At 44.1% G+C, this 27,498-nt stretch overlaps 1 protein-coding gene across 8 annotated transcripts in view; it reads right to left on the reverse strand.

The window, feature by feature from the left end:
- Positions 1-6,460: 6,460 nt before the first annotated feature.
- CALCB (calcitonin related polypeptide beta) overlaps positions 6,461-27,498 on the reverse strand; it is a 157,601-nt gene continuing 136,563 nt past the window's right edge. For 5 of the 8 annotated variants that reach the window (XM_079928703.1, XM_079928706.1, XM_079928705.1 and 2 more), the window contains 4 exons: positions 16,585-16,769; positions 9,981-10,075; positions 9,584-9,715; positions 8,257-8,704 (listed from right to left, as the gene is read on the reverse strand). In XM_079928703.1, the coding sequence (XP_079784829.1) occupies positions 8,506-8,704; positions 9,584-9,715; positions 9,981-10,066 (417 nt within the window). In that variant the 5' untranslated portion in view covers positions 10,067-10,075; positions 16,585-16,769 and the 3' untranslated portion in view covers positions 8,257-8,505. Of the gene's footprint in view, positions 6,839-7,442; positions 7,628-8,256; positions 8,705-9,583; positions 9,716-9,980; positions 10,076-11,159; positions 11,358-16,584; positions 16,770-27,498 lie in introns of those variants that run through there. The other 3 variants (XM_079928710.1, XM_079928709.1, XM_079928704.1) reach the window with 3 other exon arrangements.

The raw sequence follows: 27,498 nt of genomic DNA on the forward strand, positions 1-27,498 counted from the left end.
CTAACACACCAATGTAAAGCAATTATACTCCAATAAAGATGTAAAAAAAAAAGTTGTTAAGAGAGTAAATCTTTAAATTTCTCATTACAAGAAAAAATTCTGTGACTATGTATGGTGACAGATGTTAACTAGAAGTAAGTAATCATTTTCTAATATATACAAATATCAAAACATTATGTTGTACACCTGAAACTAATAATTTTGTATATCAGTTATACCACAATTTTAAAAGTAAATGCTAACACTCATCAAAAGAAAGCTGGGCTAAATATATTAATTTCAGACACAGCAGACTTCAAAGATAGGAAAATTATCAGATATAAAGAAGAGCTAAATAAATGGAGAGATGTTCCATATTCGTGACTCAATATTAATACGCCAGTTCTTCCCAGTTTTATCTATAGATTCAGTGCAATCCCAATGAAAATCCTAGCAAGATATTTTATGGATGTTGACAAACTGATTCTAAAGTTCATATGGAGAGGCAAAAGACTCAAAACAGCCACCAATCTTGAAGGAGAAGAAATTGGAGGACTGACATTACTCAATTTCAAGACTTACTATAAATCTACAGTAATCAAGATAGTGAGGAACTGTTGAAAGAATAGACAAATAGATCAATGGAACAGAACAGAGAGCCCAGAAATAGACCCTCACAAAAACAGTCAACTGATCTTTGACAAAAGGCAGTACAATGGAGTAAAGATAGTTTCTTCAACAAATGGTGTTGGAACAACTGGATATCCACATGCTAAAAAATTATTCTAGACACAGACCTTCCACAAAAATTAGCTCAAAATGGAACATAGGCCAAAATGTAACATGCAAAACTATAAAACTCCTACAAGATTATATAGGAGAAAACCTACCTTGGGTAAGGTGATGTTGTTTTAGGTACAACACCAAAGACATGATCCATGAAAGAAGTAATTGATTAAGTTGGACTTCATTAAATTGAAATCTTTGCCCTGCAAAAAACAGTGTCAAGAGAATTAGAAGACAAGTCACAGACTGGGAGATGATATTTGGAAAAGGCACATCTGATAAAGGCCTATTCTCCAAAATATACAAAGAACTCTTAAAACTTTGAAAATGGGCCAAAGACCCTAACAGAAACCTCACCAAAGAAGATATACAGATGACAAGTAAGCATATGAAAGGATGATCCAAGTCATATGTCATCAGGAAAATGTATATTAAAACAGCAGTGAGACACCACTAGACATCTATTGGAATGGACAAAATCCAGAACACTGACAACACCAAATACTTGGCGAGAATGTGAAGTAGCAGAACACTCATCATTGCTGATGGGAATGCAAATGCTACCAGCCACTTTGGAAGGCTCTCTAGTAGTTTCTTACAAAACTAAACATACATTTAGCATATGATCCAGCAGTCGCGGTCCTTGGTATTTACCCAAACTAGTTGAAAACATATGTCCACATAAAAACCTGCACACAGATATTTATAGAAGCTTGATTTATAATTGCCAAAACTTGGAAGCAAACAACATGTCCTTCAGTATATGAATGGATAAACTGTGGTACATTCAGACAATGGAATACTATTCAGTGCTAAAAAGAAATGCGCTACCAAGCCATGAAAAGACATGGTGGAAACGTAAGTGCATGTTACGAGGGGAAAGAAGCCAATCTCAAAAGGCCGCATGTTGTATGATTCCAACTATGTGACACTCTGGAAAAGGCAAAACCAGTGTTTGCCAGGGGAGTCAAGGGGAATATTGAACAGGCAGAGCACAAAAGATTTTTAGAGCAGTGAAATACTCTACATGCTATTATAATGATGGATATATATCATTATACTTTTGTTCAAATCCATAGTATGTACAATACCAAGAGTGAACTCTAAGGCATGCTATGGACTTTGGGTGACTATCATGTGTCAGTGTAGGTTCATCCTTGGTAAAAAAAAAAAAAAAATCTATCTATCTATCTCTATATATATATAGATAGATATATAGATATATATATATATAGTTCTGGTGAGTGATGTTGATAATGCGGGAAGCTGTGCATGTGTGAGGCAGAGGGTATAGGAAAATCTCTGTCCCTTCCTCTCAATTTTTTGCAAACCTAAAACTCTCTTATAAAAAGTTTTTATTTAAAAATATAACATAATATATAGTTTAGAACTATGTAAAATATGCATATAAAAGGAAGACAATAAAAACAAATCATAGTGGTTGAATTAAGCTTATTGAAATCTTCTTTCATATATTGATTTTTCAAAGTTTCCGAAATTAGTTTTTCTTACTTAAGCAATACAATTATGTTTATCACACTGAATGCAGTAACAAGCAAAATACACAATACCACGTGTAAACTATTTGGTAGTAATTATCAAGAATGTAAACGTATATGGACAAAGATTAGAAGGTAATTGTAAAAATAAAAGACTTCTTAAGGAAAAAAATATAGACACTTGCCAAATGACTCACCAATCCCACTCCAAGGTATTTACCCAAAAGAAATGGAATGTATTGTATTAGTTTCCTAGGGATGCCATAACAAATTACCACAAACTCAGTGGCTTCAAACAACAGAAATTTATTCTCTCATTCCAAAATCTAGGTGACAGAGAGCTGCACTCCCTCCAGAGACCCTGGGGGAGAATCCACTCCATGCCTCTTCTAGCTTCTGAGAGCTGCTGGCTGATTTGGCTTCCTCGGTTTATGACTCTCCCTACCTCTGTCTTCACATCATCTTCTCTTCTGCGTATCTTCCTCTTTGTGTATCTCTTATAAGAACACATCATTGGATTTAAGACCGACTTGGATAATCCAGGATGAGCTCATTTTAGGATCCTAATTTAATTACATCAGCAAAGATCCTTTTTCCAGATAAGGTAACATTCACAGTTTCCAGGGACGAAGACATGGGCATATCTTCTTGGGGGCCCCAGTTTGGCCCACTACACTTATCTTCACACAAATATCTATACACAAAAGTTTATAACAGCTCTATTCATAAATGCCCAAAACTGGAAGCAACCCAGGTGTCCTTCAGTGGATAAATGGATTAACAAACTATAGTACATCCCTGTAATGTAATAGTACCCAACAATAAAAAGAAACAAACTATATACATGCGACAATATGGATAAATCTCAAATGCATTAGGTTAAGTAAAAGAAAATTCAGACAAAGTTACATATTGATTCCATGTATATGACATTCCAGAAAAGTCAGAAGAATCTGATTAGATGTTTTCCAAAGAAGACATACAAATGGCCAACAGGTACATGAAAAGGTGTTCAACATCACTAATCATCAGGGAAATGTAAATCAAAACCACGATGACATATCACCTCACACCTGTTAGAATGGCTATTATGAAAAAGACAAGAAAAAACAAACGTCAGCAAGGATGTGGAAAAAACTCAACACTTGTGCACTGTTGGTGGGAATGTAAATTGGTGCAGCCACTATGGAAAATATGTAGAGTTTCCTCAAAAAATTAAAAATCAAACTACTATATGATCTAGCAATTCCATTCCTGGGTATTTATCTGAAGGAAAGGAAATCGTTGTCTTGGAAAGATATCTGTACCCTCATGTTCATAGCAGCACATGGAAACAACCTAAGTGTGCATTGACGGATGACTAGATAAAGAAAATGTGATATATGGGTAGATATAGATATGGATATATAGACATTGGTGTATATAGAGAGTTTTATATATAATGGAATGTTATTCACTGTTAAAAAATGGAAATCCTGCCATTTGTTACAACATGGATGGACCTTGAGGGCATTATGTTAAGTGAAATAAGTCAGACAGAGAAAGACAAATACTGTATGATATCACTTATGTATGAAAAAAACCCAAAAACCGAACTCATAGAAACAGAGAACAGATCTGTGGTTGCCAGAGGTGAGGGTAGGGAGCTGCAAATGGGTGAAGGCAGTCAAGAAGTACAAACTTCCAGTTATAAGATAAAGAAGTCCTGGAGATGTAATGCACAGCATGGTGACTATAGTTAACACTACTCTATTATCTATCTGAAAGTTGCCAAGAGAATAAATCTTAAAGTTCTCATCGCAAGAAAAAACATTGTAACTGTGTGTAGTGATGGACGAACTTACTGTGGTGATTTCACAATATACGCATATATCAAATCATTACACTGGACACCTAAAACTGATACAATGTCATATGTTAATTATATATCAATTTTAAAAGATAAATATTTTTAAAAACTATAGAGAGAGAACATAACAGTTGTTATCAGGGTTTAAAGACTGAGGGGGCAACTGACTGCAAAGGAGAAATGGGGGACTTCTGAGGAGTGATAAAACTGTTTTGTACCTTTATTGTGATGGTGATTACATGACTCAAATGCACTGTCAAAACCCATTGAACTGTATGCCAAAAAAATGGCTTTTCTCTATAAAAATGTAAATATATATGCTTATAAAGAGACACTGGGGCTGGAACTCTGCAAACCACATTTTTCTTTGTCAGGTGGATCCCTGCCAATTGGAGGTCCTCAAAGGAAACAAGAAGGCATGAAGAAGAAACTTGCTTCTTCTTATTTTGATTTCTGTCTCTGTCAGCATCACCCCCAGTTTCTCTACTCTGCCAGGGAAATTGGTTCCTGTTTGCAGTTTTGTGTTCTTTCCTACACTCCTAAAACAGTCTTGTTGCACCCCTTCAATGCGTGCTGCTGTTGCTTCAATATCAGCATCAGATGACCTTCCTTCTCAATGGTCTGAGAATTCTTCTTTAAGTTCCTAGATTCTAATTCCCTCACCACTTCCCCTCATTTTCCCAGCCCTGTGGATGGTAGCTGCTTCCTTTGGTTTTTATCTCTGCACTATTTCTTGTTTTCTTTTGCCTTTTCAGTACTCTATTGCCTACTTAGTCAATGTCTTAGAGTATACTTTCTGTTAAAATCACTGACGTGGTTTCTGTTCTATGGACTAGAAATTGACTGATAGAAAGCCCGGGTATTTCCTGTGCCCTATGAAGTCCTACATGATCTGTCTTCCTCATTACATCTCTGACCTCATCTTCCACTTTTCTTTCCCCTTTCCCACTCTCACTCACAAGAAATACAATTGATAAAGGAGCATGTTAAACCTCACCACAAGGGTGTAGCCATCAAAATTCAGAATATGGGAAACTCCATTAGACAAATAACTTAGTCTCTCCAACAAATAAATTGCAGGAGGGAAAAAAAAGATAGAGGTGAAACCTCTAGATGGGAAGTGCCTTAAAACATATCAACCAGCAGCAAAGTGAAGACCTAATTTAAGCCCTGATTTATATTTATATATTTATATACATAATATATATAATTTATATAAGATTAATATATATGATATCATATATCTAATATATAAGGTAATTGAGGGATTTGAACTATTTAATTGTTAAATGGAATTTTGGTTATATTTAAAAGTCCTTCCCATTTGGAGATACAAGGGGAAATATTTATGGATATATTGGGTGGTAGGGGAGGTCTGGGGGAAGAAGATGGCTCATAGATGTAATAACATTGGCCGCAAATTGATCCTTCTTGAAGCCAAATGTCTTAGTCCATTCAGGCTACTGTAACAAAATACCGCAAACTGGGTGGCTTATAAACAACAAATATTTAGTTCTTACAGTTCTGGAGGCTGGGAAGTTCAAGACCAGGGTACCTACAGATTCAATATCTGGTGGGGTACCACTTCCTCATTCACAGCAAATTTCTCACTGTAAATTTATATGCAGAAGGAGCAAGGGAGTTCTCTCAGGCCTCCTTTATAAGGGCACTAATCCCATTCATGAGGGGACTAACCTTATGACCTAATCACCTCCCCAAGGCCCCACCTCCTAACTTTGGGGGTTAGGGTTCAACATATAAATTTGGGGAGGGACACAAACATGCAGCCTATAGCACCAAGTAATGGGTAGAAGGGATTCATTTTATTATATAAAGACTAGGTTGTTTGCATGTTTTAAATTTTCCATTTGTCTTCAAAAATCTGAGGGTCTACCATGTGAGGCAGCTAGGTCAAAGAATGGCTCACAGGTCTCTGGAAAACAACAGGAGCCATTGTTGAAAAGCATACACTGCAGTGGTTTCAACTGTAACCTCTGGAAATCAGCACCTGTGTTTGCCACTGTCTATTTGTGTGACCTTGGACTTCACTTCTCCATGCCTCTGTTTCCCTACATGTAAAGTGGAAATGATAATGGGGTCTAGCCCTGTGGAGTTGTCCTGAAGAGTAACTGAATTAATAGGTATAAAGCACTACCTTGGAACATCATCTGGCCCATAGTCATCCCTCAAAATATGTCTATTATTATTATTATTGCTATCAAATAGGAAGACAATTTGAAATGAACCAACCGGGTCTTGAAACAAGTGTATCCAAAATATGTCTTTAATCTTAATGAAGTTCACAAATGGCACAATATTGACATTTCTTTAAACAAATTATACAACCATGTTCTTAGACAATAAAGCATAGCATCACCATTACCATGTGTCCCCAGAGGCCATAGAGGCAGTGATTTAATGTCCCCCTAAGATTTGCCAGAGCTGCCATGGTCAACAGGACAGCTTTCAAAGAACCAATTTGCTACCAGATAAGCTAATGAGAGATGCCATCACATTTACTGCACAAAGAATCAAATATAAAAAAGATGCACAAGAAATATGGAATTAGCTTATTTTGCATTCAGTTTCATTCCTTTCAAGTGACAAAGGTGCTTTTTTTTTGATATCTACTAGGATGCAAACATGTATATCTTCCTTGGGGCCTCCTCACCAAGTTGTTGTCAACAGAAGTTAATAGAAGTGGTGAGTTCAGCTTCCTGGTAACCTGAGATGAAAAAGAAATAAAATAAAAAAGAAGAAGAGGAGGAGGAAGAGGAAAAGAAGAAGAAAGAGAATTAGGAGAATCAGAAGGACAAGAAGAAAATAATCACAATTCTTACTGAAAGAACACAAATTTATAAAAGTGCTTCTTCAACTGAACACTGTTTATAAATTATGGATATGAGATGTAAGCAAGCTTTGAAGGCAAATGATAAGCAAACAATTCAATGGTAACTATTAATATTAGCAGTAGTATTATGATTATAGCCCTCTGGTCTGAATCTGTGAATACTGATCAAGAGTTGAGTACTTTCTGAAACTGGGTTCATTAATGACAAGTGGCCCGGGCTAAGATTTGCAAGGCCCTACCTTTCTAAATACAGCAAGTTTTTTTTTTTTTTTTCTCTTTTCTCAGAAAGATGACACTGCATCTCTGCAGCCTGTCCTAGTGCTCTGATTTCAAGCTGAGTTGTAGAAGGAACTCACTAACTCAAGAAGAATAATGTAAGTGGAGAGAAGGGATCTGCAGCTAGGTCCAGTGGGTTTCAAAATGTGGGTCCTAACCTCCAAATCCCTTCCCCTCCCATCTGACAGTACAAGGCAATCACCTTCTTCCCAGAGTCATTGCACTGCTCAGGCCTGAAGGTCCCTGCGGCGCCGGCCAAAGGCTTCAGACCCCACATCGGTGGGCACGAAGTTGCTCTTCACCACACCCCCAGATCTGCTCAGCAAGCCTGCCAGCCGATGGGTCACACAGGTGGCGGTGTTGCAGGACCTCTTCTGGGCAGTGATGCTGCTTTGCAGGATGGAGAAAAAGAGAAGGCCTGTCAGTGAGAGGCTGGGGCAGGAGCCTACCCCATAAGGCCTTCATAAAGGGAATTGTAGCTCTTTGACACACCACTTAAGAATAGGTGTTTCTCCTAAATGCAGTTATCAAAGCTGTTAGGGCAAATGGCCTGGCGGCCTTTGCTAGAAGCCCTGCCCAAAGATTTTCACAAAAAAATCCAGTTCTAAGCCATGTGGCAAGTGCTAAAACCCTATACTTATCACTCCTTACCTATGCCCACCCCAACATGTAAGGAGCATATAGACGCCATACCCTAGCCACGAGCACCAACAAAACCACTTTCCATAGAAAAATGAAAATTCCCTGAAGTCTTACCTGGAAGAGGCTCAGAGCACAGGGTTTGCAGCATCATCCCCCAGAAATGCTTACCTGCTCCTCAGCACACCTGTTCTCATTGCTGGAGCTGGTTCACAGGGACCCTCACCAAGTCCTGCATCCTACTACCCTAAGGCTAAGGCTACTTTCAAGCATAGGCCCTGGGCACTCTCAGGCCTGGGACAGGGACCAGAATAATGACCACCAAAGTGCAAATCCTTTTAGAAAATAGGTTTATTCATCAATGATGAGGCATGAGGGATGAAGCAGGAATTGGACGGCTCTGCCCATGACATTCTCTGGTATCTCAGAAGCTTCCCTCACTCTCTTATCTCTAACCTTGTCTGTGAGTCCTGCTCTCTTTCTTTCCATCCTGTGGTCCCCAGCATTCTCTGTCATAAGCAAAGCTACCAATACCAGCTTGAAGAGCAATCCAGGCAAAATCTGCATGCATTAACTTCATCCATGGGAGCAAGAAAGGAAATCAGGAAGGAGTGAGTGGAAGGAGTTCACTTGGCATCTTGGGGCACCCCAAAATGGGAGGAGCGGTCCCTCTCCAAGCTGCTGGCTATGTCACTTTTCTTGCCAGGTGTTTCAGGCCCGAAGCCCATGCCAGAGAATCTATGAAAGTTGTTCAGGTCCTTCCAGTACGCGCTCAGCACACAGGTACTCAGATTACTGCACCGCTTAGCTCTGGAGCCATCCAGGCTGCAGGGAAAAGACATGCCAGACAAAACCATGCACCAGGGCTGCCCCTGAGGGCAGTCATGCAGAAGGTTAGACCCAGGAGGGGGTGCCTGGAGCAGAGAGATGAGAGGGGCAGGCAGGAGGGTGGCTCACGCATCCTCCATTAGGAGAACTCAGAGGTTCGCTGAGCCAGGGCAGTGCGGGGAAGGGCTGTGGTGGGGAAGGGGTGACCTTTTCTGGCATTCCACATGCTGCTCAGTCCTTCATGCTCTGCAGAGAGGTTCTCAGGGTGAATGCAGGTGCAACATGTGACTCTGATGGTGTGAGCTCCAAGCTCAGGGTGCACAGGGAGGTGCGACTGGGGAGGGGTGTCTGGCCCCATGAGAACATGCACATCTCCACAGATTCTACACATCTAAAGGCCCCGGACCTACCTCAGACACTGCTCTACCTGACCCCACCCTCTGCAAGGCCTTTGGCTTCACCTTGCAAATGTGCCATGAAGGTGCCTTGCAGGTGTGAAAGAACAACATACACAGGTTAAATTTCTAAGACATCCAGAGCTATAACAGCCCATCCCCTGGCTTCACACTTACCAGTCCTAACTCATCCAGTGCTGGGTGTTCTCCTTAGTCGGGCAAGACCAATTCCCAGAGTAAGTGATTCCACACCTCCCCATTTCATTTCCTAACAGCTTTCAGGAATGGATCTTTTTAATGTGTCTAATCACAGTCCCTCCAGTTGCATGTGGACCTCTGTCTTCCACGTAGGCTGAGAATGACTGAGTCCCAGGTCCTGGTGAACAGGGACAATCTGCTGAACTCTTGGCCCGATGCGGTCTCTCCTACCTCTCTGGGATATGTCCTCGTGAATATGCCAGGGCTGGGTGCTGAGCCTTACCTGGAGTCCTCCGTCTCCTGCTCCAGCTCATTGGTCTTGCTCTGCACATAGGCCTTCACCAGTGCAGCCAGCAGGAGGCGCCCTTCCTTCTCACTGAGTGCCCCGGGATCTGGGAGGGTCTCCAAAGCAGACCTGGAGAGAGGAAGCAAACCCAACACAGACTCTAAGTCCCTGCCTGCCTCCTTCCCAGGATAAGCAGCCAGGCTTCCTGGTCTCCGTGGCTTATCCCTGAGGATGTGGCTCTCCTGACTCCCAGCCCACAGGGCTCAAGCCCAGTGTACACCTGAGGGTGTTGATTCACTGTGAGCCTCCCGCTGCTGTGACTTCAGAGGCACAGAACCGCCTGATCCCAGGGGCAGTGGAAGGGGAATGCTCTCGTGGCTTCAGGCTGTCTCACCTGAGTGGTGTTGCCTCGAGACTGCCTGCCTGGCACAGGACCAAGATGCTGAAAGCCAGGAAGGGGGAGGACTTCCCGAAGCCCATGATGCCTCTCTGTAAAGGGAGAATGACGTTACCACTGCACCAAGACCAAGCACCGCCTGGAGCCCACAGACCCAAGTTCCAGTCCGGCCCGGCCTCTGCCACAACTGCCTTGAGAATTCGGGCAGGTTACCCCACCTCCTCACGGCTCAGTTCGGTTCATTTGCCAGATGAGCTGCTTTGAATCTCAAAATATACATTACACTGAATCGCATGGTACAGCAGAAACAGGTGTCCTGGGGTGAGGGTGGGGGATTCCGGTTTTGTCCCGTGGAAAGCCAGGAAGAAGCCATGCACATGCACATAAATCCACACCTTCTGCCCTATGCAGAAACCAAGCGAGAACCCACCCTTGCTGTGGACTGTGCCTGTCTTCATAGGGACTGAGAAATCTAGGACCACCTTCACCTCCTCTGGACTTTGCCACCAACAGTTGGGAAAGGAAGGCAGTAAGGGTAAACTGGAAAGGAGCGCTAATCTCTCAGTCTGTGGGTTTGGGTTGGGGATCATTTAACGTGCCGGTTACTGGCGTCTCTCGGCTCTGCCCGAACAGCCAGCCTCTGCTGAAGCGCAGTTTAGCAGCAGGTGCTGGGCGCCAGCTCAATGTTCTGGCCGGCTGACTGCACTGCCCCAAGCCCGCGCCAATGCCCCAGGGACGCTTGCAGGCTGGAGGCGCCTCAGAGGAAGTTTCAGGGCTCAACCGTCCTGAGAACCAAACGTGATCCCTCGGGACACAGACTGCTCAGGGCACTCCCAGACCAAACTCGGGAAGAATCCTGCACGCAAAGGACTGGCACAAATGCAGGGGCTGCAGACCCAGGAAGGCTAGGAAGCTAGGGCTGGGCTCACGGAACTTCCAGCGCCCAGGCGAAGCCCTGGGGATGCTTGCGGTTCCACTGGAGCTAGTTAGAAGAAAACGAGCTGACAGCCCCAGTCTCCTGTCTTCTTCCAAGGGGAGAGACGGCTAGCAGCACCTGGCTATAGGTGGGCCGGGATGGCCGTGAGAAGCAAAGAGAGGCAGGCAGGCAGATGGGGCAAATTAGATGAACTATGCAGAGGCTGGTAATTAAGAGTGAGCAGAGTGGGAAGTTCTCACCTGGCGATTCGAGTTTCAGGAGAGCGCGAGATGCGGGTCCACCCGGATGGACAAAACGCCTGCTGTGGGCGTCTTCCCCGCGGAGCTCTCTGCTCTTATGCCACTGATGGGGGGCGGGGAGGTCCCCACGAGCCCGCGCGGCCAATCCAAAGTGGCCAGGAGCGACCCAGCTCCGATTGCGTCATTGCTTGCGCTCCGCACACCAGTCCACTAGGGAGGGGAACCATCCGCTCTGGCTGTCACTCGCAATGAGGTCATTGCTTGGGCAGCGGGAGGGCTCGGAGAGAGCGGAGAGACTTCGACGTCCAGAAAGTGGGAGCAAATTGTGTAGAGTTTGGTGTCACCGACAGTGAGGGGCCAGAGTTTCTCTCACTTTCTTTGTGCCTGAACTCCGGCCTTGCACTCCCTCCAGCCACGCCAGTAGGGACTCCGGCCTGGTCCCTTAGATTCTGAAGGTATCTCAGATGAAATAGACCACGGTGGAAGAAGGGGATGGTGGGGGGAAAGGGCCCTTAAAAAATTGATCCCTCTGGACCAACTGGGGTGATTTGGGATATCCTCCACTCCGTCCTCTCCTTCAACAGCGCCCTGGCGCCCAGGGCCCCGCAAAGTTGGTTTGCTGCCAGTCTGGCAACCTAGCCTCTTTCTTCTCGCTTCTCTGGGACGGGTAGGAGTGAAAGAGAGGACTCGCACTGTCTGCGCAGAGGGCTAGGCATTCCTCTCGTGCTCCCGAATTCTCGACTGCGGGTTTTGCATCCCCCACTCTAACCGGGGATCCAGCGCTGCGGCGCTGGAGTTGGTTTACACAGCTGTCCGGCGCCTCTGCCTTCTGTTTTCCAAGCTGCTGGGCCAGGACGCCTGTGTCCGGGTTTCTACCTGTCTCGCCCTACACCCCAGCCCCACTTCCCTGAAGCCCTTGATTGCAGAGCTGTCCGGGGTCAGCGCCTACCAACGGGGCAACCTTTGCCCTTTCACACACGCGCCACTCGCAGCCACAGGCCGGCGGGTGCGCGCGCTCACGCCTCCCGCAGGGTGCACGTCCAGCGCTCACCTACCTGGACCCCAGCCACACGCTCTCCTTTCGCACTCACACACAGACACTCCGCAGATCGCCAGCACTCGCTGCAGCAGATGCGCCCTCACCAGCTGTTCGCAAAGGAGGGAGCTCGCATCCACCCATACCGACCTCGCCCAGATCCGAAAGCAGCCCCCCGAGTTTCTGCTTTCGGAAACAGGCAAGTTTTATATGCACAGGGGTACACACTGTCCCCCAAGCACGGACATAGACACAAGCAGAGGCACGCGCACGGACTCTGCCTTTCCCTTTTTCCTTACGGAAAGCCGCGTCTGGAGTCCGCGCGGCGGGCGCCCGCGACACCAGGGAGCTGGGAGAAGATCCCAGCTCTGGCCGAAGGGGCGTAGAGTGTCATGGGGGTAGAGGCAGTGCGGAAGAAGTGAAGGAGCGCAACCACCTTCAGGCCCTCAGGCTAGCCCTGCTGAACGTGGTAGCTGCGACCCCAAGTGCTCCCGCCGGGCCCTCCTGAGCTCGCGAAGCCTCTCCGGAAGCCTCGCCCAGGGGTGCGGAGCAGGGAGCGAAGCCAGAGGCTGGCGGAATGTCCGCAGCTGGTGACGACCGTTTCTGCAGGTCAGAAGGGAGCTCAGGGGACGTCTGTCTAGGCCCTCCGGGTCTTATTTTCTGTGGCAGAACCCCTCTTGCGGGCCGAAGACGGGTCGCCCTCCAGCACCTGGGCAACCGAAACTCCAGGTCACAGCCCCAAAGAATCCGGGCCGCCAAACCCGGGGCGACTCTTGCCGGGCCTGCTACCCCGGCGGGCAGAAGGCACAGAGGCTGCTTGACCCGGAGTCTCCCCTACCCCCGGGAACGCTGCGCCGCGCCGAGAAGGTGGCTGCGGGCTCTGGCGGCACGAAGCAGGGCAGGAGGACTCCCAGGACCCCTGTAATCCCACACCAGAAAGCGCTGCTCTCGAAGCGGTTCCGCTGTAACAGTGGGACTGTCTCTCTGCGCCCCAATGGTAGGGCTCGCTTCCGGATGCAACCGGTGACACCAAATTGGCCTTTACTTGAGGCCCCTTCTCCCAGAGCCCTGCAAATGTGAGGGGCCACTCCTGCGTCCCTTTCCCGGACTCTGGACGGGGAAAGGGGCTGCCAGGTGGAAAGGCGCAGCTGGGAGATGACTAACGCCTCCGCCCTCTTCGCCGCCTCTTCCCGGACCACTGCCACCGTCTCTGAGGTCTGGCAGAGAGTAGAGCCCGTCCCAGCAGCTCCGAGAAGCACCGCTCCCCAGAGAGGACCAGCACAGGGGGCGGGGTAGGAGAGAAGGTCCGGAAGGCCCCAGAGCTTGGGCCCCACGCTCCCTAGCCTCCTCCAAGTTATCTGTGGCGAGCTGAGCGGGGAAGCCCGCAGAGAGCGCAGGAGTCGCGTTTGGGTTTTGGCCTCCCAAGAGGCCCCAAAATATGAACTTAGAGGTAACTTTGAACTCCTGGGGCTAAGGACTGAAAAGCTGACAGCCTCTCCAGAGACTCTGTCTGTGTCACTAGAACTTTTCTGAAGTGTTAGGACCGACAGCCTTGCTGCCACCTCTAGCGGGGCACAGTCCCCGGCGGCGCCTTCCACTCCAAAGGCACGCGATGCGTAGCCCACAATCCGAGCAGAGCTCCTGCCTGGGGTAAAGTTGGTGAAAGTTTCTATAAAAGCTGCAGAGACTCAGATCCTTGAGCTCTGACAAGAAAGAGGAGTGCGCACCAGGACCAGGAAGCCCATCTTCACACAAATTGTCCTGGTACTGCGCTTTCAATGTCTTCTTGGATACCCCGAAGGGACCGGCTATTTTAGCACTGCGTACCCAGAATTATTTAACCTAATCTTCCTCCACTAGTGTCTTTGCACAGTGTTTGGAGCATAGTAGGTGCACAGCAAATGTTCGGTGACAGGGGAGTGAGGGAGGGGACGATGAATGAACAGTTCCAAGAGTTCATTCCCTTAAGAGTCAGCAGTAAATTCACAGCCAAGGTGAATTACACCCAGTTTAGATCCATTAGATGGAAAAGCAGATTGCTGATCCAAAGACGCACCTCTTTTTATTTCATAAAAGGAATCAGTGTCATGGTGAAAACTTTCTGGAATCTAACGTGAGAGGAAGGGCTTCTCTTCTGAACTCCAGCTTGAAAAGCAAAATAAGGCATTTTTCCTCAACCCATCCTTTATTATATTTGTGACATAATGGAAGAAAAAGTCAATAAAATGTGTTTTCTAAATCGAGAAAATTACATTTTGATTTTCCTGGAACTGTTCTGAGCTTCAAGGCATCCCCAGTCTAACTAGCATGAGGATTTACAGCGAATGGTTTCCCAGGAATATCTTTTGCTTTTAAATTTTCTCAAATGTTTCGATGCTTGGTTTAACTAGTTTATGTACTTAACCTTTAAATTTTGAAAATGACTGTCATTAAATTGTAGAGAGAAACAGATTCCATGTACTGTAGCTTCTGAAGTTTATTTTTATTTGCTTTAACTTACTCTCTGCTTTCTTTACAAATTTCTTTGGAGAAATATTCCTTAGGGGAAAGTTTTATTCACTCAATGAATATTTCTTGAGGACCTACTATGTGCCAGGCGTTGTTCTAGGCACTAGCAACTCACAGTGAATGAAACAAAAACCCCTGCCCTCCTGATGCTTATATTACAGTGGTGTATTTAACAAGAGTCCTTGTATATCACCCTCCACCCAAATAAAACACATACCTATCCTTGCACCCTTTCATTATAGTAATATCATCTATTTGTCAAATAGATATTCAGTGTTTATATTATGAAGACCATGTACAGACTAGCTGAGCCACATATTGTACTTTGATTACATTTCTTTGTATGTTTTGTTTTTAGTTAGTAATTCCCTCTCTTTTCATTTGTTTAATTTTCTTTCTGCCCATCACCTGTTTATTCCTTTTCCTAGGTCCTACTTGTCCCTCATTCTTGGTTTACTACCTCACTTTGGTGGAGCAAACTCAACATTATATGATAGATTTTTCCGGAAATAGAATTCTAAGTTGGAAATCATTTGCGTTCAGAATTGTGAAAGTATTCTCTGTCTTCTATTTCCAGTGTGACTGTTGAGAAATCCATTTCTATTTTTTATAAGTTCTCTTCCTCTCTCTCTTTCTCTCTCTCTCACTTTCCCTCTCCTTCCCTCCCTCTCCCTCTCCCTCCCTCTGTTCCAGTCTTCTAAAATACCATGATGTTTTGCCTTGGTGTGGACTATTTTTATTTATTGTTCTAAGTACTGGGAGAACACTTGCAATAAGAAAATTCGTGTTCTTCAATTCAAGGAAATTTTCTTGCTTTATTTCTTTGATAATTTTCTCTCTCTCTCTCTCTCTCTCTCTCTCTCTCTCTCTCTCTCTCTCTCTCGGTTCAACTTTCTGGGAGATTTTTTTTTTCAAATTTATATTGTTTTTAAATTCTTTTGATCATATTTTTAACTTCCAATAGCTTTTTAAAAATTCTGTGTTACTTTTTACATCCTCCTGTTTTTATTTCATGGGTGCAACATCGTCTTCTAGCTCTCTGAAGCTGTTAAACATAGGTTGTTTGTTTTGTTCTTCTCACTTTAGAGACTACCCGCACATTTCTAGTTCTCCCTAGCTGCTGATTTATGTTTCAGAGGGAAGTAATAACATGCTCATCAGAAGATGAGGATGGCAGAGTTGTCCATCGATGGACCTGAATATAGAATGATTAGATGAGAAGCAACCTTGTCATTTTATTGGGGGAGGGGGGGCTAAACTATGAAATGAATAACTGTAAGTCTTTTCCCTTGGCTTTTCATTTGTCCTAAGAGGACTCCTGCAAGGGTCAGCGGGATGGGAGTTGTGGGGTGGAGTATAAGCCAATAAGTAATAAAGGAGGCTGGGAGTTTTACCATTCATTATGGTAATCCTGCAGTCTTTTCTGACACCTAGTCATCTAACTACATAGGATATAGAAGGAAATCTTGGGTCTAACTACTCCTTTTAAAGGCTTGCAAACACTCCAATTTTCAGCCCATCTTATAACACCACCAACAGAAGCAACCAATTCCTCAGAGCCCTGAGCTTGTCTGGGGTCCTTGCTTCTTGATGGCTTTCCCTGCCCTACTAGAGTTTGCACTAGAAATGTATGTCTCTACACAGCTTTCTCTTCTGCTAAGCCAGTTAAGAAGACTGGCTGAAGGGTAGGAGATACAGACAGTCATTGCAGAACCCTCAAATTACATTCAATCCACTGGACACTCGACTCAACTGAGTCCCACTCCCCATCACAGGCCACCAGCCGGGAGGCTTCTTCCTCCAAACCCCAGAGAAATAGAGAGGCCAACATCTAACCCACAGAAGTCCCTTCTTAGAGAATATTTTTAGAGTTGTCTGTACCTTCCAGAGAATGAGCAAAGCATGGTGGCCCAGACCCAAGCTGGTCACTCTGAGAGATGGACAGTGAATGACGTCAAGGAATTACTCAGGTTGGGTTCCTCTGAGATGATTAAAATTCTTTCTTGGCTCAGACTCACAGGACCCAAATTGACTCTCTCCTCCCTGTCTGAGAGCATTGTTCCACGCTGCAAAGAAAGTAGAAATACAGGTCCTTAAAACTTTCTTGTAAAGCTAATTAGAGTCAAATCTCCTGCAGTCAACACTCTCAGAATAATGAGAGTTTTAGCTAAAGTAAATTCCCAGGTAACTGAAACATACTCTAAATGGAAAACACACATTTTTAAAAGCCATTTTGGATGGAAACCCTTTTAAAATGCATGACATGCTCCTCTTAACCTTCTCTGGATGACTCACAGCCGTCATCAAGAGAACATCAGTCACAGTGTTGCATCCTATGTCAAACATCCAAATTAGTTGGACTGTTTACCTCCACACCTGCTGACTCCAACTTCTGTGCTTTTGAGCTCTTGGTCCATTGTTTTCAGTTAGCATATTAGTTATTCATATTCAGTTGACTATGAGATCCTCTTAGTCAGAATCTCAGGATCACATTTTTGGGTTGTGATGGTTTCTTCTGGTCACCGTTAATGTATCTGCCTCTAGCCCCAGGCCCAGTCTACCTGAATTTTCACCTGCTAATTCAACATCATCAGGAAAATGATAGACACATGTTCAGTAGAACTGGCTGGAGCAAATCAGAAGGAGGAGGGTTAAGGGAAGGATCTGAGTGTCTCTCTTATGAGTAATGGTAAAGAGCTCTAATGCATTTTCCTGGCCCTTTTTCTGGCCCTCAACTATGTCTTCTATAGAGGGTGTTTCTGGATAAGTGAGTGTTTCTATAATGTTAAGGAAGTTTGAGACAGACCATAAGTTTAAAAGAGGGTCTTGTATAACAGTGCTGTCCAATAGAACTTTCGGCAACAATGGGAATATTCCAAATCTATGCTGCCCAAGACAATAGCCACAAGCCACATGTGGCTCTTGAGCACACGAAATATAACCAGTGCAACCAGAGAGCTGAATTTTAATTTGTTTTAATTAATTGAAATGTAAAGAGCCACATTTAGCCAGTGGCCACAGTACTGGATGACAATCTATAGTACAGAGTAGTAGATAAATGCACAGATTCTGGAGCCAAACTGCCTGTTGTTCAAATCCTGGCTCTCACACTTATTAGCTGTTTCACCATAGACAAATAGTTCAAAGTTTCTGCGCCTCAGGATCCTCCTTTGTAAAATGAATATAATCATATTGCTTATTTAATGGGGCTTTGTGAGGATTAAACAGGTAATAAACATAAAGTGCTTAGAACCGTGTATGGCAACTAGTAAGTGCTATAACACGTTAACCATTGTCTTACATTGGGTTTCTTCAGAGGCAGAACCCAAGACAAGAATTTGGGTATAAACCATCTATTTGGGAGTTGTACCAGTAAGGGAACAGGGAAATGAGACAGGGAAGGGAAGATAACCATTATAGAGTATGATAATAAGCAGGTTACTGCTGCAGGTAATTGAGGCTTTATCCTGCTGGAGATCCTCCAGAACACTTTAGAGAGAAAGCATCAGAATTATTCCACCCCGAAAAATGGTAAGTTATTTATCCACCAACTCCAGTCCATCACCAGTTTAGGGGTGCTCCCACAGGTGCTAACTCCCTAGCACATCTTGGCCAGTCCTGCATGGCCAGGCTTCTGTGGCCTGAGAAAATTCCCAGATAGAGAGTCATAGGTGCTTGCAGTAGAAAGCTATAGGTACAAATGGGAATAGTAAAGACTGATGAGGCACTAAGACCGTCTGCTATAGCCCATTTTATAATATAAAGAGTCTGCCACTGCTTAATGACCCTCCCTAGAAATAGGCAAGAATAAGTTTCCCATCCATACTGTGTTGTGATAGATTAGCAAACAGGCTGTGATACGCTGATGTCACTTTGTCAACTATTCCCACCCATCTGACTCATAAGGTCTTTGCTCAGAGTATTTAGAAAGCCTTTCGTGGTGCCTGAGTCTTAGGGTCCATTAACTTCAGTGCCTATTTCATCAGTAAGCAAACACCAGAAAAACCAGTACCCTCTAGTCTCTTGCAGCAATAACTCAAACACACACAGAAGCCCTTCCAATCAAAAGAAAACATAAAGGACACGCTGCCAAAGACTCATTAATGCTGGATGAACTTGGGGCAGTGGGGGGAGGGGAGATTCCAATCCTGATTTATTAGTTTTCATGACTTGGTTTGTTATTTCTTGTTGAACAGACCCTATTTTCTCATACCTAGCATCTTAGAAATTTCCTTGGCCAAGAAATTACTGGGGCATATCTTCTGTTTATCGTTGAAGATAATTATATCAGGCTTTTTTCGTGTATGGGTGTTCTCAGCTCGCTATCTTGATAGGTTAAAATTAAATTTTCATACTCACTCCTGAAAGGCTGGAGGACTGGGAGATGGCAGAATGTCTCTTAGCAATAATGCTAGTTGTTAACATCTGACTCTGTATTCATCAGGGTGCTTAGTTGTGTATAACAGAATTCTCCAAGCTAATTTAAACAGGACAGTACTTGTTACAAGGTATTGAGTAGCTTACAGAAATTTTTAAAGGGCCAGAGAATCAGGTCCAGATGCCACACACCCAAGAATAATACATCCAGGAGAAACTAATCATCCCACGGAAATGTAGTGGGAAGTCCATTGCTGCTCACCTATATCAGTTTTGACTCCAGGGAATTCCATGGTTGCCCCAGAATATCCAGTTTCCTCTCATACAGCCAACATCCTAAAATGTTCACTTCTGCCCTCCAAATGAATTATGAATGTCTCTGATTGCCAGTGCCTCTGATTGCCTAAATTTTGTGTGGAATTCTCACTCCAAGAGGACCTGAGAAGAAATGTTTTTAATGTTCTAATCTCTGTAAAAAGGCTTGCAAGAAGGGGTTCAATGGGAATTGAGTAAATCACATATACCTTCATTTGGATGTCTAATAAGCCTCTCTACCTAACCATGTCCAAAAAGAATTTTGGTTTTTTTTTCTGTCCAAATCTCTTCTTCCCTCACTTTTACCCATCATAGTAAACGGCAGCACAAATAACTCAGTGGATTCAGCTCAAAATGTAGGTATCATTCTTAATTCCTCCTTTTCCTTCATCTGTATCTAATCCAGCGATTAGATATATTAACTATTACTCTACTCCTGTTTACTCTCCCACCCTAAAAACATCCCAAATCCAACCATTTATCTGTCTCCACCAATATCTTAGTCCATTCAGGCAGCTGTAACAAAATAATAACAGACTAGGTAGCTTATAAACAACAGAAATTTATTTCTCACAGTTCTGGAGGCTGAAATCTGAGATCACAGTACCAACATGGTCAGGGGATGACCCTCTTCCAGGTTGCAGACTTCTCATTGTATCCTCACATGGAAGAAGGGGGCAAGGGAACTCTCTGAGGTCTCTTTAATGGGCACATTGATTTCATTCATGAAGGCTCTGCCCTCATGAGCTAATCACCTTCTCAAGTCCCCAACTCCTAATACTATCTCATTGAGCATTAGAAGTTCAACATATGAACTGAGGGGTGGGGAGAGATAAATAAACATTCAGACCATGGCAACAAGGGACCATAGTCCAAGCCACCATCATCTCTTGCCTGAACAATTCCAGTAGTCTCCTAACTAGTCTCCTGGATTTGACTGTTGGCTCTGTAATTCCTTCTCCACATAACTCTCAGAGTGATCTTTTAAAAGCATAGATCAGGGCTTCCCTGGTGGCGCAGTGGTTGAGAGTCCGCCTGCCGATGCAGGGGATACGGGTTCGTGCCCCGGTCCGGAAAGATCCCACATGCTGAGCAGCGGCTGGGCCTCTGAGCCATGGCTGCTGAGCCTGCGCGCGTCCGGAGCCTGTGCTCCGCAACGGGAGAGGCCACAACGGTGAGAGGCCCGCGTACCGCAAAAAAAAAAAAAAGTAAAAGGCATAGATCATACTGGGTCACTCCTCTTCCTACAACTCTCCAGTATAGTTAGGATAAAAAATTTAAATGCTTTTCCATAGCTTTAAGACAGGCATGGTCTAGCTCCCATCAATCTTGCCAGCACCCTCTGGTACCAGTCTCCCCTCACCTGTATACCCACACTGGACTTTTTGGAAGTCTTAGAACTAACACACCAAGACCTTTTCCACTCCAGAGCTTTTGCACTTGCTGGTTTCTCTGTCTAGAAAAGTCTTCCTTATCTGTCAATCCTCCCCTTCTATGACACCACACAATACACACACACACACACACACATGCACGCGTGCACACACACACACATCACCATCACTACTACCACCACTACTTTTGATGGCTGGCTCCTTATCACTCTTCAGTTTTCAACTTAAAATCAAATGTCACCTACTTAAAAAAGACCTTCCACAACCAACCTATCTAAAGAAGTCCCTCCAGTCTCTTTATGACATCAACCTGTATAACTTCCTTTACAGAACTTACCACTCTCTGAAATTATCTCTGTAATCTACTTATTTGTATATTATTGTCTTCTTTCGCTAGAAAGTAAGGTTTTTGAGAGCAGTCTCCTTGAATATCTTGTTCACCACTGTATCTCCAGTACCTGGAACAGTGCCCAGCACAAAGGCTGGATGTGATAAACATCTGAAGAATCATGGATGTATGTGAATGCTTACTCTGCAACACTTAGCAGTATGCTAAGAGCTCTACTTAGATCATTTTACATAATCCTTATGTATTAATCTGGCTTCTCCAGAGAAATAGAATCAATAGGAAATTACATACATAACATATTTACTATAAGAAATTGACTCACATGATTAGGGAGTCTGAGAAGTCCAAGATCTACAGTCGGGAAGCTGGAGACCCAGGAGAACAGATAATAGAGTTCCAGTCTGAGTCTGAGTCTGAAGACTAAAGTCCCAGCTCACAGACAGCCAGACAGAAAGAAAGAATTTTTCCTTATTCAGCCTTTTATTCTTTCCAGGCTTCAATGGATCGGGTGAAGCCCACTCACACTGGGGAGGGCAATATATTTTACTCAGTCTGTGAATTCAAATGTTGATCTCATCCTCACAGACACACCCATAAATAATGTATAACAAATATCTGGAAACCCTGTAGCCCAGTCAAGTTGATACATAAAATTAACCATCACACCTAATAACAACCCTGTGAAGTAGATACTGTTATCCTTGCTACCCATTTGAAAAACACAAGGATGGAAAAATTAAGTACTAGCCTAATGTCACATCTAGTAAGCTTAAGGGCAGGATTTAAGCATAGACAGTCTGACTCCAGAGCCCACATTTTAAATATTTATGTTTATTTGCCTCTCTCATAGCAATTATACACATTTAAGGAAGCAGGAAGCTCTTGATAAATGGTCCCCTGAGATCACCCATGTCAAACAGGCCTGGAGAGTAGAGTGAACTGTAGGCAGCCCCAAACATCTCCCCCAGGTACCCAGCCATAATTGTTACAGAAGGCTCTTGGGGGACCGTATTAACTCCCTTATAGACCATCACATTCCTTTGATCATTTCTTTGCATCCCTTCAGTATATCTGAAGACCATAACAGCACCCTACAACTTTTCAGAGAGTGTGCCTCCAGTCCCAAGACCAGAGCCCAGTCTCTCCTTAGTTGACTACTTCTCCACAGTGAGTAAATTGCATAGGTCAGAGGTGATGTCTGTCTTCCAGAATTGAATGAATGACTGAACTATCAGGTGCATGAATCAGAGTTGACCAAAACACTTGACCTAAGGGCAGCAGATGTGATATCCCAACTGAAACCAGGTACCAATCCTGAGAAGGCAGAGATGACATACTGTACAAATTTCTGTTTAGAAATGGACAGTGCTTAGAACAGTGCCTGGCACCTAGCATATATTTGTAAAATGAACAATAGTGGTATAACTACTCTTTTTGCTTTTTTGTTAGTTTGTTCTGTTTATTCATTATCACCGCTGTCTTGTTAGATCATCGATGTTTTTGGACATCCAAGTTTGTGATCTGGAGTTAGGGAAAATTGCATTGTTTTATATAATAGAGGGATAAATAAATTAAAGTTCCCTTAGGGCAGTCTGGAAGCAATGGGTGAAAGGAGAAAGAGGAAACAGCTGAAGCCCCAGAACTCACAGGGGGTGAAGAGCAAGGGAGAAACTCTTCTTGGTAGTTAAGGGATAAGGTGAGGGACAAAAGAATTGAAGACAACAAAAATGCCTAATATGAAAATTTAGCCTATTTACCTATCAAGCTGTGATGTGACTTATCCTTTTACCCCCATATCTTTAATAAAGTTGATTATAATCTTTTCTGTTTTGTTGGTCTGGAGTTTTTTGAGGAAATCAAGGAAGGTATTGAGTTTTTATCTCAGAGTCCACATGAGGCAGAATCAAAGACAGCACACACAGAAGCTGGAACCGAGAGATAATAAGGCATGAAATAAGGGTTTGAGCTGACTATCTTGTAAGGGGTTGGTAGACCTCAGCTCAGATCTGGGCTACACCAGCATTGGGACAGCCACTCAGTGAATGGATTTCTCTAGATTATGGCCTTCCATCAGTAGAAATGGGAGTTTTCCTCTACCCTCTGCCTCATGAGATCCCATTGGAAGTTGTTCACTGAAAAATCTTCATGCCATTGCATCAACCCCCTTGAACTCACTGTGCCTGGCCCCAGCTCAGCTGTGACTCACCAGTAGCTCATAGCAAAAGAAATCCAGTAGAGGGCAAAGCTCTTACCTTCCTTATTAAGAGCCGCTATGTTCTCATGTGTCATTTGGTAATTGAGATTGTCAATTAGTCACCACATCTCTGGTTCTCATTTTCCTTTCTTCCAACTAAACTCAACCGTCAGCCCACACAATGGAAGTCAACAAAATGAGGTAACAGCTTTCTACGTGAGTCACTGTGGGTGACTCTGAGAGCACTGTGGGGCAAGTAGCCAGAGTCCAGGCAAGCGTTTCAGCCATCCAAGAACTGGCACGTGGCCCAAGAAACACTCTCACCTGATGACGGACTGGTGGGATGAGTCTTGGAGGAAACAGTTCCCAACAGCAGGAGAAAGAGTCTCTTGGCTCATGCACAGCAATGCTCTTCTCGATTAAAAATGTTGTCATCATTCACAATGCAATGTGAAATCCTTTTTACAACGTGCTCACATTTCTACAAGTTTCCATCTACTCTGCATATTAAAGACAGGACCCTTCCATGAAAAGGTGGCATATCTAAGTTACTGCTCGGCCCAAACAGCTCTATATAATGGACAGAAAATGGCTTGCTGTCCCTCAAAGGGTAAATGCAAGGAGGGAGATTTCCATGAGCTATTTCTCTTTGCTGAGCACTCAGAGGAAAATTATAAGTGGTTGGAAGAAGGCTTTGTTCTCTAAAAGACTTTTAGTTATTCCTGAGAAATCCCTCTGCTTATTCCCGGAGAGAGGTCATCTCTTACATGCTGTAAGGCAGACAGGGATCAGCAGCCAACGAGAGGTGCTCAGAGAGATTTCCAACTAATGCAGCCAGAGGAAAACTGCCAAAGCAGCAGAGCTCCTTAGGATAAAGAAATTGAAGGATATTGGGGGGTGAAAATAAATCCTTTTTGAAAATGAAGGGATGCTATATATACAAATTGCCCTGTACCTCAAATTCTGAACAATGGTGTCACCAGGGCTGGCCGTGCAGACCAATGACACAAAGATCTTCTCAGATATGCTTGCTGGCCCTTTCCTCCAAAGGTATCTATCCTGTTTCCATCTCATTCTCATAGGATTTTCCTTAGGGGGCTCATAAAGATTTCACTTTAGTCATAATCCTGGTGGAACTGGGTTGGACCTTTGGGATAGAAGACCTCTGTACAGGGATTGGAGTAATACAACCTTTAGCTTGTAGTCAGAGACTGGCAGGAGAAAACTAGGTTGTCCAGCCTGGTAGTGTCTAAGAGGGCAGATTTTTAATTCCAGAAGCAATCAGCACTGAGTGTCAGATCTCACTGGTGAAACACAGTGATCAGGACTCCACAAGGGGAGGGATCACTCAAGAGTCTGAGTCATACTTCAAGTCATAGGGTCTGGATCTCACCCCAACACCCAACCAGAAAATTGGGGGAACTGGAAACCAAAAGCCCCCCCTTCCACTCTGAAGGTGCTGAAATGAGGTCGAGAGCTAGGCAGCTGACTTGTGGGGACCAACATATTTTAGGACTAAGTGTTGCGTCATAAGAGAAGTAGGGAGAGCACTAATTGGTACTAGATGAAATAGGGGTTCCTAGTTACAACTATCAGCAAAAAAAAATTATGGTCTGCAGGGAGAGGATCTAAGAGGACCCTAATTGGAGTTGAGCAGCTGGCAAGTGGTCTGAGGAGCATGACAATTCCAGGCCCTCTAAGATGGTAGGACAGCCACTATTAAGATAAACTCTGTTTCTGACTTACTTCACTCTGTATGACAGGCTCTAGGTCCATCACATCTCTACAAATGACCCAATTTCAATCCTTTTTATGGCTGAGTAATATTCCATTGTATATATGTACCACATCTTCTTTATCCATTCCTCTGCTGATGGACAGTAGAAACTAACACAACATCGGAAAGCAACCATACTTCAATAAAAATTAATTTTAAGAAAAGATAAATTCTGCCATAGTGAGACTGTCTTACTATGGAAGATTTGCAATTAAAATAGACAGCCAGGGACTTCCCTGGGGGTCCAATGCTTAAGAATCTGCCCTCCCAATGCAGGGGACATGGGTTCAATTCCTGGTCAGGGAACTAAGATCCCACATGCTGCACGGTGGGGCCAAAAAAATAGGCAGCCGGCAAATACAAGACAGGGGTTTGGCAATGGTTTTGTTGCAATTCTTAAAGAACTCTAGAACAAAACCCAAGAGACCCAAAAGACTAGAGTTCATGGTTGAATTTTAGATAGTTAAACAGGCAGTCAGGAGTTTTTGTTTTGTAAGTCTTGTCTACCCTTTCCTGTTCCATCCCCAATCTCATCCATTCTGTCTACCAATAATGCACTTTAGTCCCTGCACTTGGCACAGTTATATGTGTGTATTCACTTCAGAATGGGTAGTTCAACAGCAAAGCCAGAAGACAGCCTCACTCAGCTATTTCCCTGGGCAGGAAGTTCCTTTTGAGGTAGGGGCACTTATTATACCAATAACAATAGTAACAATAATATTGATAGCAACAATAGAAGATAACATGATTTCATACATCTAGGCTAAGTGCTAGCATTTGTTATCTATTGTATTAATCTTCACAGCATGTGTTATCTATTTTATAAATCTTCACAACAACCCTATGAGATATGGTCTGTTACCAGTTCCATTTTACAATTGAAAAAATTGAGACTCAGAAAGATTAAACAATTTCCCCAAGTTTCGATGGCTAGTAATTGGGATGTGACATATAAAGAAAACTGGCTCATTCAACACTCACTCCAGTTCTTCTCTGGTATAACATGCATCACAGAGCCTGGAAATTAGAAACAGCACTACCCAGGCACCCTCGGAACTGGACTCCAGGTGCAGCCTAGGGTCTCACGAGCAACACCTGGAGGCAGAAATGACTAGGGGGAGCCTCTCTGTGGTTTCTTCATGTGTTTCTTCTGGAGCAGCTGTGTAGGAATTCAGTTTCTGGTCCCCAACGTCACAGGTGCAGCAGCAGTAGAGGCAGTGGCATCCCCTGGAACAGACTTGTGGTGTGTTTGAGTGTTTCCCCAAGTTGTGTTCTTAGCTGGGCAGTAACCAGGCGTGTGGTTCCTTGGCCTCCCCAGTGTCTTCAACCTACCTAATCTCCCATAACAAACACGTTTCTGCTTAGAGTTAGAGTGAATTTTGTTGTCTACAACCAAAAAACCCTGAAAATTCACTGTGAGAGCAAGGATTCAAACCCCGGCCTGTCTGACTTGTAGCCCAGCACTTAACGTGGGTTTTTTTGGGGAGACAGGGACAATCTTTTTTTTTTTTTTTTTTTTTGCGGTACCTGGGCCTCTCACTGTTGTGGCCTCCCCCGTTGAGGAGCACAGGCTCCGGACGCGCAGGCTCAGCGGCCATGGCTCACAGGCCCAGCCGCTCCGCGGCATGTGGGATCTTCCCGGACTGGGGCATGAACCTGTGTCCCTTGCATCGGCAGGCAGACTCTCAACCGCCGCGCCACCAGGGAAGCCCAAGGGACAATCTTAAATAAAGGGGGCTCTTTCAGGCAACACTTAAGCCAACGTTGTTTAATCACCTGAGTCTCTGAGAATGCTAAAACGTTCCACATCTAGCTAACCTCTTTACATTCTTCCCTCACATATCACACACAGGTCCTCCTGCACAGAAGCGTACCAATATGCCCCCCCAACCTGTTATTTAACCCCAAGGCACCCTATAGTTCCCTAAGCCCAGTATTCAGGACTGTAACAGCTTATTAAATCGTCCCAAATGCCTATTAAAGTGTGGGGTCTGGGAGGCCAGGGTCCAGACCTGTCTTAACTCCCCTCTGTATTCCCAGCACCTGTCACGACCCCTGGCACAAAGTGAACACTCAGTGAATATGTGTTGAATTCTCAAGCCTTGCCCCAAATTAATAAATATATAAATATGTGAGGTAATGGGTGTGTGAATTAACCAGATGAAGGAAATCCTTTCACAATGTATATGTATATCGAATCACCAAGATATACCCTTTAAATATCTCACAATTTTGTCAGTTATAACTCAATAAAGCTGAAAAATATACAAATAAGTAAATAAGTGTTAAAAAGATGAACTGTGGAAACAATTCCCTCAGTGGTAGCACATAGCAAAGGGCATTTCTCAGGCATTTGAAGGGAAGTATATCCAAAGTCCCATCTCCTGTA

Source organism: Stenella coeruleoalba (assembly GCF_951394435.1).
Source record: "Stenella coeruleoalba genome assembly, chromosome: 8".
NCBI lineage: Eukaryota > Metazoa > Chordata > Mammalia > Artiodactyla > Delphinidae > Stenella > Stenella coeruleoalba.